A 14301-nucleotide genomic window follows, 5' to 3' on the forward strand; every position below is an offset into this window, starting at 1 on the left:
TCCCCACAGCCCCCATTCTGAGAAACACCGGGTCAGAGCTAAAGCAATGACCTGCATCTTGAATTCCAGAACATCTTCTCCTGGAGTAATCTTTCCTTGTAACATCAGATCTCGGATCCTCACGTTTCGCCTTTCTCGCTCTGTTCTGTGGTTCGAGGATTCCTGTTTCCTGGGTTGGCTGGATGACAGCGGGGTGAAAGACTTTTGGCTATCATTTGCAAGTCCATCGACCTGGGTCGACTTGGGATGATCCGGTTTTGTCTTAAGCAAAGCTTCCCTGCCTCCAACAGGGCCTCTCTGATGCATGGGCAAAGATCTTGATGATCTTTCGGACCTTTCTGTAGGTGGCTCCTGGGAAGCTGCTTTCATACTGGTGCTTCCTGGTGGATTCCAACAGGCAGGAGCCTGGCTATGGGCAGTGGTTGGCTGACAAGAATTCTTTTTGACAATTTCGCTTGTTGCCTCGGAAATATTCAATGTTCTGGGTTTTGCAGAGGGATCTGGGGATTCACTTTCTTTGGGTGCAATTTCAGAAAGATGATTTTCTTTTTGCTTTGAATATTTTGTTTGACTAATAAAAACTACAGGTTCTAAAGCAACTGCTCCTTTTTCGGTGACATCCGGGTAATGGGATGTTGAGGTCTGTTCTGAGGAGTCTCCCCCAGCCTTCCTTTTAGCTGTCTTATCATTTAAAGAACATTCTTCCTGTCCAAGTGCTTCTTCTGTTTCCTCCTCCCTCACCCAGCTGTTTGGACTTTGGCTGTCCGCCTGATCCAAAAACCTACTTTCTGAAAACAGATGTGTCTCAGAGCCGCTTCCAAGAGAGCAGCTGGTGGCAGGGCTCAGGAGAAGCAAAGCGGCCAAAGGGTGCTTTGTTCTCTCAGCGGCCGCAGGTTTTTGCTTGTCGTCATCTCCAAGGCTGCCTGAGTTGGTGGCTTGTTGCCTCAGAGAAGCTTGTTTCATAGCCTTGAAGTTCTGGATTTTATGGCTTACTTCTCGTTGCTTGTGAGCCACAACCAAAAGTCTCTTCTGTCGAGAGGCCAGGTTAGTTAGTTGCTCCTTCAAAGCTCCGGCCTTAAAAGAATCCTTGGAAGCCCTACGGGACCAAAAAAACAAAAAAGAAGGTGGAATTGTGAGTCCAGAATCCAAAAAAGACCCAACAAAAAACAAGTAAATGTCAAATGTTGGATTACTTTCAATCTAAAAAAACCAGCCTCTTTGAATCTTCTCTTGAGGAGCCAAACCAAGAGGGTAGCAGCACAGCAGAGATGAGTTCAGCATTTTTAAGTGAGGAAAGACTTGAGTTCAGAAAGATTGATATTGTTTTTAATAATAATAATAATAATTATGGTACTTGTTAAGTCTTTACTATGTGGCAAGTACTATTCTAAGTCCTGGAGTAAATACACGTTAATGGGACTGGACACAGTCCCTTTCCCACATGGGGCTCACACTCTTAACTCCATTTTACAAACGAGGTAACTGAGGCACAGAGAAGTGAAGTGACATGCCCGACACGAGGTGGAGCCGGAATCAGAACCCAGGTCCTTCTGACTCCCAGCCCCCGGCACCTGCTCTATCAGTCCCATTCACCAGCCATAAAAGAAATCCAAATTTAGTCAAATGGCCCCCAGGTAGACTTGCAGTTTACTCCCAAAGAAAGAGCAGGAGGCCCACGACACACCAGTGTGACAGGTTGGAATGGAATCTAGAGAGTGAAGGCTAAAATGACTCTCTCCCTGACACTGATGACGATAGAGTTCCCCACTGAGGACAAATGAGCCTCAAGCCCGAGACCGCATGGCTCAGTGGAAAGAGCACGGGCTTGAGAGTCAGAGGTCATGGGTTCGAATGTCGACTCTGCCACTTGTCAGCTGTGTGACTGTGGGCAAGCCACTTAACTTCTCTGTGCCTCAGTTACCTCATCTGTAAAATGGGGATTAAGACTGTGAGCCTCACGTGGGACAGCCTGATTACCCTGTAAATCTACCCCAGTGCTTAGAACAGTGCTCTGCACATAGTAAGTGCTTAACAAATACCAACATTATTATCATCTCAGTTCCACCACTTGTCTGTTGGGTGACTTTGGGCAAGACACTTCACTTCCTTCCATCTCAGTTATCTCATGTGCAAAATGGGGATTAAGACTGGAGGTCTATATGGGACCGGGACTGTGACCAACTTGATTATCTTGTATCTACCCCAGAGCTTAGTACAGTGACTGGCACATAAGCGCTTAAAAATACCAAAGAAAAACAGCCCTCTCAACCCCCTCCATCTGACAGTTCTGCAGAAGCTGTAGCTGTGGTTTTGAATGCTCACACCTGTAACCCCCCTTGTTGTGAATTTCAATGCTGCTACCAAGGCCTCTAGGGAGCAAGTTGCCTTCTGTTTCTATTTCCCAGGTTCCTGCCCCTGCAGGGTTTCCCCTAGGACCTTCCTTGGCAGTTTAAAAGTTCACTGTGGGATGAGCCACTACTCCAGTCAGCTATGACCTGAGCTCAAACAAATCAGTCACCCAACCAATCATATTTATTGAGCCCTTCCTGCGTGCAGAACACTGTACTAAGTGCTTGGGAGGGTACAACATAATAGTCATATAGTCCCTGCCCCATAGGAATCAGCATGGCCTAATGGACAGAGCACAAGCTGGCACTGCCATGTGTCTGCTGTGACCCTGGGCAAGTCACTTTACTTCTAGGGAAGTGGTATGGCTCAGTGGAAAGAGCACGGGCTTAGGAGTCAGAGGTCATGGGTTCGAATACCGGCTCTGCCACTTGTCAGCTGTGTGACTGTGGGCAAGTCACTTCACTTCTCTGCGCCTCAGTTCCCTCATCTGTAAAATGGGGATTAAGACTGTGAGCCTCACGTGGGACAACCTGATTACCATGTATCTACCCCAGTGCTTAGAACAGTGCTCTGCACATAGGAAGCGCTTAACAAATACCAACATTATTATTATTATTATCATTCTATGTGCCTGTTACTTCGTCTCTAAAGTGAGAATGAAGACTGTGAGGCCCATGTGGGGCAGGGACTGTGACCAACCAGATTAGCTTGTAACTATCCCAGGGTTTAGTACAGTGCCTGGCACATAATAAGTGCTGAACAAATACAATTTAAAACAATAAAAAACAGAGTTGATCACATGTTCCTTGCTCACAGAGAGCTTAATTTACCACTTAATTGGTGTTGTCTGCCTCTGCCTTTGTTTGACTTATCTTTTGGGTATCTCTGCTTCCTGTCTTTGCTTTAGAGGAGCAGCGTGGCGCAGTGGAAAGAGCACAGGCTTTGGAGTCAGGGCTCATGAGTTCAAATCCCAGCTCTGCCACTTGTCAGCTGTGTGACTGTGGGCAAGTCACTTAACTTCTCTGTGCCTCAGTTCCCTCATCTGTAAAATGGGGATTAAGACTGTGAGCCCCACGTGGGACAACCTGATTCCCCTGTGTCTACCCCAGAGCTTAGAACAGTGCTCTGCACATAGTAAGCGCTTAACAAATACCAACATTATTATTATTATTATTGATTTACCTTCTCTGCTTTCTGCAGCAGTTGGATTACCAAATTCCCTGAAAGGGGTGGGACTCCCTTCCAGTCTGGAAAATTGCAGGCTGTGAGGGGCCATGATTAAAGCCCATAAAATTATGAGGGGAGAAGCCTGGGCCAACATGAGGATGAGTGGGGTATCCTTGAAGCTTGAAAGTGGTGGGTTAAAAACAAGCAAAAGGAACCCCTACTTCATCTAGTTGGTGCTAATCACATGGAATTCATTACCGAAGGAAACTCTGCAAGTCAAAAACAACAGTGAGGCTCAAGAGAAGGGAAGTTAGGGCTGTAGAAGGGGTGACAGATGGTATATCCATAACCATTGTTCATGGAGGGCAGCCACTAAATGGCTAATAATTAATCGTTGAATGTTTTTAAGTGCTTTCTGGGTGCCAAGCACTGGGCTAAGTGCTAGGGTAGATTCAATACAATCAGAGCAGACAAAGTCCCTGTTCCACATGGGGTTCACAGTCTATGGGGAAGCCGCAAGGTGTAGTGGATACAGCAGGCCTGGGAGTCAGAAGGACTTTGCCACTTTCTGCTGGTTGGCCTGGGGCAAGTCTTTCATTCAATTGTATTTACTGAGTGCTTTCTGAGTGCAGAGCACTGTTCTAAGCGCTTAGAAAGTACAAATGAGCAACAAAGAGAGACAATTCCTGCCTACAACGGGCTCACAGTCTAGAAGGGGGGAGAGAGACATCAAAACAAGTAAATAGGCATCAATAGCATCAATATAAATAAATAGAATTAAAGATATATATTCATTCAATAGTATTTATTGAGCACTTACTATGTGCAGAGCACTGTACTAAGCGCTTAGAATGAACAAGTCGGCAACAGATAGAGACAGTCCCTGCCATTTGACGGGTTTACGGTCTAATCGGGGGAGACGGACAGACGAGAACAATGGCAATAAATAGAGTCAAGGGGAAGAACATCTCGTAAAAACAATGGCAACTAAATAGAATCAAGGCGATGTACATTTCATTAACAAAATAAATAGGGTAATGAAAATATATACAGTTGAGTGGACGAGTACAGTGCTGAGGGGATGGGAAGGGAGAGGGGGAGGAGCAGAGGGAAATGAGGGGAAAAGAGGGTTACGCTGCGGAGAGGTGAAGGGGGGGTGGTAGAGGGAGTAGAGGGAGAAGGGGAGCTCAGTCTGGGAAGGCCTCTTGGAGGAGGTGAGTTTTAAGTAGGGTTTTGAAGAGGGGAAGAGAATCAGTTTGGCGGAGGTGAGGAGGGAGGGTGTTCCAGGACCGCGGGAGGACGTGGCCCGGGGGTCGACGGCGGGATAGGCGAGACCGAGGGACAGGGAGGAGGTGGGCGGCTGAGGAGTGGAGCGTGTGGGGTTGGCGGTAGAAAGAGAGAAGGGAGGAGAGGTAGGAAGGTAGAGCCTCGAAGCCTAGAGTGAGGAGTTTTTGTTTGGTGCGGAGGTCGATAGGCAACCACTGGAGGTGTTTTAGAAGGGGAGTGACATGCCCAGATCGTTTCTGCAGGAAGATGAGCCGGGCAGCGGAGTGAAGAATAGACTGGAGTGGGGCGAGAGAGGAGGAAGGGAGATCAGAGAGAAGGCTGACACAGTATCTAGCCGGGATATAACGAGAGTCTGTAGCAGTAAGGTAGCCGTTTGGGTGGAGAGGAAAGGGTGGATCTTGGCAATATTGTAAAGGTGAAACCGGCTGGTCTCGGTAACGGATAGGATGTGTGGGGTGAAAGAGAGAAACGAGTCAAAGATGACACCGAGATTGCGGGCCTGAGAGACGGGAAGGATGGTTGTGCCATCCACGGTGATAGGGAAGTCTGGGAGAGGACCGGGTTTGGGAGGGAAGATGAGGAGCTCAGTCTTATGTACACATCAGAACAAGTAAAACAGGCATTAATATAAATAAATAGAATTATAGATAGGTACGTATATACAGAAGTGCTGTGGGGCGGGAGGGGAGGTAGAGCAAAGGGAGCGAGTCGGGGCGAGGTGGTGGGGGGAGCTGAGGGAAAGGGGGGTTTAGTATGGTAGGTCCGTCCTGGAGGAGGTGAGGCTTCAGTAGGGCTTTGAAGGGGGAAAGTGATTGTTTGACAGATTTGCGGAGGGAGGGCATTCCAGGCCAGAGGTAGGACGTAGGCCAGGGGTCAACTGCGGGACAGGAGAGAACGAGGCACAGTGAGAAGGTTAGCATCACAGGAGTGAAGTGCGCGGGCTGGGATGCAGAAGGAGAGAAGGGAGGTGAAGTAGGAGGGGGCAAGGTGATGGAGACCTTTGAAGCCAATAGTGAGGAGTCACTTCACTGCTCTGTGTCTCAGTTCCCTCATCTGTAAAATGGGGATTAAGATTGTGAGGCTCATGTGGGACAAGGACTGTGTCCAACCTGATTAGCTGGTATCTACTGCAGTGCTTAGTACAGTGCCTGGCACACAATAATACTTAACAAATACCATTAAAAAAGTTGGGGGGGACAGTGGAGGGAGAACAGGTATTTAATCCCCATTTTTTACAGTTAAAAACACTGAGGCACAAGTAAATTAACCTTGCAGGCAAGCGGGGATTAGAACCCAGATCCCTTGACTCCCAGTTCTGTGGTCTTTCCATTAGGCCATGTTGCTTTTCAAGTGATTCTCTTGGTTCCTCCTAAGTGTCCTGTAACCATTGGCCTGACCCCTATGGTATTTCTTATAAAACTTAAGGAAACCCGCTCAAAACTGAGGAGCAGATGAATGTCTTTGTTGGTCTTTGGCAGTAGCCATTAAATGGTAGCCAGCCCCAACAAATACCAGCAGAGGCATCCATGAAATGTTAATTAAAAAAAAAAATACCTCAGCATAGGCTTCTAAAAGTTCCCTAGAAATAACCTGAATAAAATGAAAAAAAACTTTAGAATAATTTTAGTAGAGTAAGAAACTGTATTACTAGTGATGGCAAGAGCTAGATCATAGTCTTAAAAAAAAATTGAAGGGAGTGACAGCATCGGAGATTTTTTTTTTCCTAGACGTCCAGTAATATCCCAATTTCTTGAAAAGTGCCAGCAATCGGTTGACTGCTTTCTCCGAGGATCTCATTCATTCAGAGCACTGTACTAAGCTCTTGGAAAGGACAATCTGGCAACAGATAGGGACTATCCCTACCCAATGACGGGTTCATAGTCTCAAAATAATAGTAGTATTATTATTGTTCCTAATACTCCTAAGCATGCTTAAATTTCTCTTGTTAGATTTCCAGGCATGGCCTGTGAGGACGTCTGCCAGGTGTTTCTAAAAATGTGAGCCAAATCACTGTCTTTCCTCCAGAAGTGCTGCTGCCAGCGATAATGGGGCAGAGTAAGCGCAGGGTGGGTAAGGGACTCCTTAAGGAGCCTCCACAAACACAGCGCAGCCCCCATCTCGGGACTTTCCTTAGCTTTCACCCTTTTTAATGGTAAGACTGAGCTTCCAAGTTCAGAAACACCTAGCCAATCTCAGATCCAAGGCATTTGTGTTTTTCGAGAAGTTTTCTTTTTTTTAAATGGTATTTGTTAAGCTCTTACTATTTACCAAGTGCTGTTCTAAGCACTGGGCTAGATACAAGTTAATCTGGTTGGACCCAGTCCATGTCCCACATGGGGCTCACAGTCCCCATGTCATGAATAAGGTAACGGAGGCTCAGAGAAGTAAATAGACTTGCCCAAGGTCACAGTGCAGGCCAGTGTTGGAGGTGGGATTAGAACCCAGCTCTTTCTGACTCCCAGGCCCGTGCTCTATCCACTGGGCTACCTGCTTCTCAACATGAAGGGGTAATTCAAAGGTAGCAGGGTGATTTCTGTATCTTCCAATCGTTGCAGGACCCTTTAACGCTTCACCAAGACTTTCTCTGTCGAGATTCATAAGCATATATTACACAACTTTTTTCTAGGATGGTTAGCTAAAGCCCTGCAGAAAGCAGGAGATGGCCTGAGCACTCTGCTGAGGCACTTTCCAGCCCTATGATTTTGTTGTTTCCCCTGAAAAGTAGGGTAATTTCTAGCATTTATATATTCCTATTAAATTCCCAACTTTAGCTCAGTGTTTCCTAGACTGGGAGCTCCTTGTGGGCTGGGATCATAACTACCAAGTCGATTGCACTGTACTCTCCTAAGCGCATAATACCATGCTCTGCACCCAATATCTGCTCAACAAATACCATTGATTGACTGATTACTAATAGTCGCATCTTTTAAAAACCTATGAAACAAGTCTTACTTACCTGTATCTTTTAGCAAGGTCATCCCTTTCTTCCTTCTGCTTGGCAAGTACATCATCCAGAAACCCTTTGATCTGAAGCATCTTTTGACTGTACTGTTCTGGAGGCAGGTGGACAGAAGTTATAAGGAAAAGGATAATACATTCATAGGAGACAACCAACTTGCACTATTTCTTCCAAAGGCGCTGGACCTGAAGAATTCTCATTGACCCAAACTGTGTACATTAGTCATGCCCATGACTCCCATGCCATACTCCCCCATCCTTTGGGGAAAGAGAACACTAGTATCTGCCAGCAGCAAACGCACTACAGAATTCCCCACAGATGTTGATTCCGATGAAAGCAAATGGAAAGATGGCGAGAACAGAGTAAACCCGATTTCTTTTAAGTCCCTGAACCTGGAGAGTTTCAACAGAGCTCCTGCCTAACTTCCTGAAGGCCCACCTTCATCTCTCCTACCTGCTAGGCACTTGGGCAAGTGTTTATTTTCACTGGTAAGTAACCAGAACCCAATCAGGAATGAAAATGATGTGGGGAGGAGAGGGCTGGGGGACAAGCATCCAGAGAGTTTTTTAATTACTGCTATGCAAACCAGGACTATGCTTGGGCATTGTACAGCCATCAGCATAAAGTAGATTGCTTGCCACCTGGTGCTTTTGGCATCTTTTCCCCAACACTGGGACACTCCGGGAAAGGGGAAGTGGGTATGTGTACATGCACGTGCCCAAGTGTGCACAAAATGATTCATATCATGCCCCACACCCTCCTTCCACAGATTTGTCCTCCCCCTTGATACCTTTTATAATGTGGCCCTGCCTAGTTCGTTGACAATTCTCAGGGCTGAGGCAAGGAGGTGTTAAAACCCCACTGAGTGTTAGGCTTTAAAGTTATGCTCTCTGGACTAGAGGTTAAGATTGGGATGAGGAAATCAAACTGGGTGGGAATCAGAGAAAACATTAAGTGCAACTCTTGCATTGCTTAAATTCCTTCCTGACAGCAAAGCGGGTAATCTCTCTCTTTCTCTCTCATGCATCATGCGTGCACACAAACATATACACAATTTTCATCTTCAATAGTGATCGGAGCAGCAGCGGAGAGGAACATCCTGAGAGAGCTCCTTACACCTGCGGAGCAGCTCCGCTCTTCTCTGTGCTCCTGCTGCTGCTACAAACACTTTTCGCGTTTTCTGGCGCAGCAGAGCTGCATGCAGCGGGGCCCCGAATGTCTGACACCAGAGACCTGCAGCAGTGGCTGCCCTACCCGCCCAGAGCCAGAACCTGGCTCTGGGAGAGGTGGAATAAGCAACTCAGCTACATCTTCCTCTTCCGGCCTCCCTGCCACCCTACCTTCCTGGTGTCCCGACCTGAAGGTCACACCCCACCTCACCTGGACTCACGTGGTGGGCCGCATTGCTGCCTACGTTATACATAGCGGTGCTAAATAGTTCTCGAGTGGCCCGGACAAATTACTGCTCCTTCTAAGGTACCCGACTTTCTAGGCAGGAGTACCTTTAGATTCTGGGGGAATCAGGCGCCAAAGACTAAACAATGTTATAAATCAGAGTTGGGATGAGAAATGAGCAAATCATAAACAAACAGGAGACCCAATAGCAGCCTCAGCTTGATACCCACAGGACTGATGAAGGGGGGCGAGACCGTTGTTGGGCAGGGATTGTCTCTATCTGTTGCCAAACTGTACTTCCCCAGAGCTTAGTACAGTGCTCTGCACAAAGTAAGCGCTCAATAAATACGATTGAATGAATGAGTCCCTTGGATAAGCCTCTCCCTGCATTTCTAGCACTCCCATGCAGACAACGAGGAAGACAACTACAAAAACAGTTCCACTTATACCACGGACTTCGCCTTGTAGTTTGCACATTCCCTATTTAAGGGTGGGCCCAGCCCAGATAAGTCATGAGTTTGTTCAGCGGGTCAAAGAGCTTAGGACAAAGCCAGTGTAGAACAATGAGGGTTTAGGGAAGTTGTGACCAGTGAAGCAACAGGATAAAGAAATGCAGTTAAATTTGCTGTGGTCACCAATACTGCAAGCCGCACCCAACTAACCTGAAAACCCCCACAAATTTATACATCAAGAAATGATGAAGATACCCTATATTCACAGAGCCGTGCCGTCTCTATTTCCAACATTCTTTGGTTACCTTACCCTGCTTGAACTGAGAAGCCGACGAGTAGCATACTGGCCTCCAGATAGCATCCGATACTTTTTATCTCCCCAGCGAATCAATATCTCTGTTAACTTCACATATTCCCGGCCCGGGTTCCTAGACTCTATGAATCACCAGTACTGTACTTCTGGGTTAAGGTGATCACTCTTCTCAAATCATTTTGTTTGCTGGTACAGGTCTCATTAACTTTCTCCCTCTCCTGGATCAGTGAAACTCAAATATTTTCTCAACTGAGAGAGACAGAGACACTCTTCAAACTATGTGGTCAGCTCAATAAGGCCTTATATTTGTACATTTTTTTTACAAGCAAACATCGAGTTCTTATCGAGACCTGTTACCGAGGCTCACACAAGGATTTACCATTATTTCAGAAAAAAGTCTCTCACTGAACCTAATGAAGTTACCTGAGTCTTCATGAGTTCTTATTTCAAACTGTAGTAGGTTTTCTTGTTTCTCTGCAATGTCTTGTAAAATGGCACTGATGCTTTCATGCTAAGGGACACAAACATTATGAGCTTCAGAGGGGGCCGGAGGGCGGAGCGGGGGATGGGGGAATTCAGAAAGGAATTGAGGAACTATAAGAACTGAGTAAATAAAGTGTCCTTGGTTGAGGGGGAGGCAACCGGCTCCCTTTGGGTTCCAAGATCCCAACTGTACCCAAGCCTTCCCCACACTGCCGTGGGCGGCTACGAAAATATCGATCGGTGGTATTTATTGAGCGATTACTCTGTGCAGAGCACTGTACTAAGCGCTTGGGAGAGTATGATACAAGACAGTTGGCAGACCTCTTCCCTGCCCAAAAGGATGTTACAATCTAGAGGAGATTACACACCTATGATTATGTTTGGATAAAAGTAAAGATAAATGGAAATGTTTCGAGGGGGATGCAGGGGGTACTGCCCACTACACACTTAGTCCTCTTGTAAGCTCATTGTGAGTGGGGAATATGTCTACCAACTTTGTTATACTGTCAGCATGACTCAGTGGAAAGAGCCTGGGCTTCGGAGTCAGAGGTCGTGGGTTCGACTTCCAGCTCTGCCACTTCTCAGCTGTGTGACTGTGGGCAAGTCACTTAACTTCTCTGTGCCTTAGTTACCTCATCTGTAAAATGGGGATTAACTGTGAACCTCACGTGGGACAACCTGATGACCCTGTATCTCCCCCAGTGCTTAGAACAGTGCTCTGCACATAGTAAGCGCTTAACAAATACCAACATTATTATTATTACTCTCCCAGGTATTTAGTTCAGTGCTCTGCTCAAGGTAACTGCTCAGTAAATACGACGCTTAGTGGAAAGAGCACGGGCTTGGGAGTCAGAGGTCAAGGTTCTAATCCCGCCTCTGCCACTCATCAACTGTGTGACTTTGGGCAAGTCACTTAACTTCTCTGTGCCTCAGTTACCTCATCTGTAAAAGGGGGATTAAAACTGTGAGCCCCACGTGGGACAACCTGATTACCTTTTATCTACCCTAGCGCTTAGAACAGTTCTTGGCACATAGTATGTGCTTAGCAAATACCATCATTATTATTGTTTGAAGAGTTGCTAGTATACATAGACTGGAGTTGTGAAAGCAGATATGGGTTTTTTTTTAAAAGTCTATTAAGTAATCACCTTTTCCTTACCTTCTTCCTACTCTACTTTCACCTAACGTCCACCACCTCTATGTCTCCTATCTGTCATTGCTCACTGCCTCTTCCACTCCCATCAGTCAACTGGTGGTATTTATAGGAGTGCCTACTGAATGCAGAACATAACAGAAGCAAGACACACATTCCCTGCCCGCAGTAAGCTTAATTATTTACGTATCGGAAGAGAAACAAAAAGAAGGTTATAGCAGGAAGCGGTATTTCCTGAACCAATTACGTATGCATCTTACAAACCCTACTGCTTAAGCACCAACTCATATACATATCCCCTTTTCCGTCTTCCCCATCTGTAAATTAATTTAGCACCTGTACCCCCCCCCCCCCCGACACTTGAATATAACCTCCTTGAAGGCAGGCAACATGTCTGTTAAATTTACTGTACTCGCCCATGTGCTTAGTTCAGTGTTCTGCATGAGGAGGCACTCACTAAATACCACTGATTCACTGACAGTGCATATGTACATCAATGCTAAGTATAGAAATAAAGCTACTGTGTCACCTAGCATATACTCCTTCATTTCTGTTTCCTTCTCCCTTTCACCCCCTTACCCCTCCACCTTTCCCTTCTTAATCTTTTAATACTGGTTGTTCATCACTTTCATACTGCTTTCTTAGCCGGGGAATCTATTATCTTTGCAAGAGACAGCCTCAAAACGTATTTGTTATTTTTGTTGACGTGGTGCACAGAAAATTCACTTTGAATCTGCTAAATGCCCGCATCTCTCTTTTCATCATATCTGTCTTGGCTCCTCCTTCTCTATTAACCTTGGAATTATTTCATATCAGTGTGTGCCATGCAGTGAGTACTTAATAAATACCATAACAATAATACTTAATAATGAATACAATCATTATTATTATTTTTGTTATGATATGCATTAACCACAGGTCTTTTAAAACAAATTATTTCTAGGGCTGTGACCTCATATAGAAACCCAAGTAGTTCCAGTGTTTCCTACTTGTATTTTTTGAAAGTACTATGCTCTTTAATATCATTCTGCTTTTTTGGGAGCTATTCTCCACACAGTACAGTTCAGTTCACCTAAAGAGATGATGAGCATCCCAAGGTCTGATATGAAAGGTCTGAAGTAGAATGAGCCCACTTCTCTAGGAGTGGGCTTGTCCTTAAATGTCCCAACCCAGGTGATTTACCCACGCACAGCTGGGACTACAGGGTAACAGACTAGGTTAAAATCCCTTTAAACATCAGAAAGTTCCACTAGCAGCCCTGTAAGTGTTGAAGCTGGGCACAGCAGGTGACCTCTACCTAGTTCAAAGTCAGTCATAAAAAAAACCTAATTATTTGTTGTAAAGAAAACTCTGCATTGCCTGACAACCATAAGAGAGAGAACACAACATAATAGGTGCTGCCTTGCCACCTAGCCCTTCAAGGACTTAAAGTTCTAGAACACTGCATCCTCGTTTGAGAGAGAATAACATGTTCACCTTGCCCTTACAGTTCAATCATTGCTGTCAACAAGAAAGGTTGGCACAACAGGAATGGCATTTTCATTCCTCATGACCGTGTGGCTAAGAATCTTACTCACTGTTGGAGATGTATTTCTCATTTGGTCTTGGTGTGAAAATGAAGGTCGATCAACATCTGTAGAGCCATGACAATAGCACTGTTGTGATTTTCTTGACCTATTAGATGTTTCCTCCCCTTCTGAGAAAAACCAAAACCAAAACAGAAAGCATAACGGCTCATACAAACAAGTCTCCACTGATTCATAATGGAGGCTGGATTTTAGCCAACAATTTCACCTATTAAGTCTTTCAAGATTCCAAGCAAATAACACGATGGACTGATTTAAGTTGCACCTCCTCTTCCAACCCCTGTTCACCTTCTCCTTCAGAGGTGCTAATTCACTCAATAGTATTTATTGAGCTCTTACTATGTGCAGAGCACTATGATCACTGACAGAGCCAGCAGAGGCATGTCAGGGAGGAGCAAGAAAAAGCTGGAATAGTCCATTTTTCACAGATTCCAGCCATAAATAATTGAGAATTGGTTTTAGAGTCAGATGTAGGGAAATAGTTTCATCATTCTCATTTAACTGCCAATTATACAGACTTAAAAACATTTTAATCGAGTGGTAAAAAAAAATTTGCTCAGCAAAAACATACATTCTAAAAATAATAATGTTGGTATTTGTTAAGCGCTTACTATGTGCCGAGCACTGTTCTAAGCGCTGGGGTAGACATAGGGGAATCAGGTTGTCCCACGTGGGGCTCACACGTGGGGCTAAAATCCCCATTTTATAGATGAGGGAACTGAGGCACAGAGAAGTTAAGTGACTTGCCCACAGTCACACAGCCAACAAGTGGTAGAGCTGGGATTCGAACTCATGAGCCCTGACTCCAAAGCCCATGCTCTTTCCACTGAGCCACGCTGCTTCTCTACTGATGAAATGTTTCAAGCAAATTAGTTATATCTCCTTTATGAGAAATTGGTTCCAAAGATTCACAATCTATATGAAATTATGCCCTACTTAAAAATTCCGGTTGTAGATACTGAATTGTGGATGGCAGAGGCCAAATATATATGCAAATTGCCTATTTAGGAAGAAGTTCAACAATGAGGTTGTAATTATTTGGATTTTATTTTAATGTTCTCAGATCCAATGACTAAAAATGATTCTCTTTGGTGGCCAGAGACCTAGAACTATAACCAAATGTGGTAATGCTCATTTTCCAGAAATCCCTCCACGAC

At 45.3% G+C, this 14301-nt stretch overlaps 1 protein-coding gene across 1 annotated transcript in view; it reads right to left on the reverse strand.

Annotated features, from left to right (window-relative positions):
* The window catches only part of ANKRD31 (ankyrin repeat domain 31), a 96499-nt gene that overhangs the window by 21354 nt on the left and 60844 nt on the right, over positions 1-14301 (reverse strand). The window contains exons 19-22 of the mRNA XM_029073141.2: positions 13136-13254; positions 10346-10433; positions 7760-7856; positions 52-1096 (exon numbers count right to left, since the gene is read on the reverse strand). Of these exons, the coding sequence (XP_028928974.1) occupies positions 52-1096; positions 7760-7856; positions 10346-10433; positions 13136-13254 (1349 nt within the window). The remainder of the gene's footprint in view (positions 1-51; positions 1097-7759; positions 7857-10345; positions 10434-13135; positions 13255-14301) is intronic.

Source organism: Ornithorhynchus anatinus, chromosome 1, assembly GCF_004115215.2.
Source record: "Ornithorhynchus anatinus isolate Pmale09 chromosome 1, mOrnAna1.pri.v4, whole genome shotgun sequence".
Taxonomy (NCBI): domain Eukaryota; kingdom Metazoa; phylum Chordata; class Mammalia; order Monotremata; family Ornithorhynchidae; genus Ornithorhynchus; species Ornithorhynchus anatinus.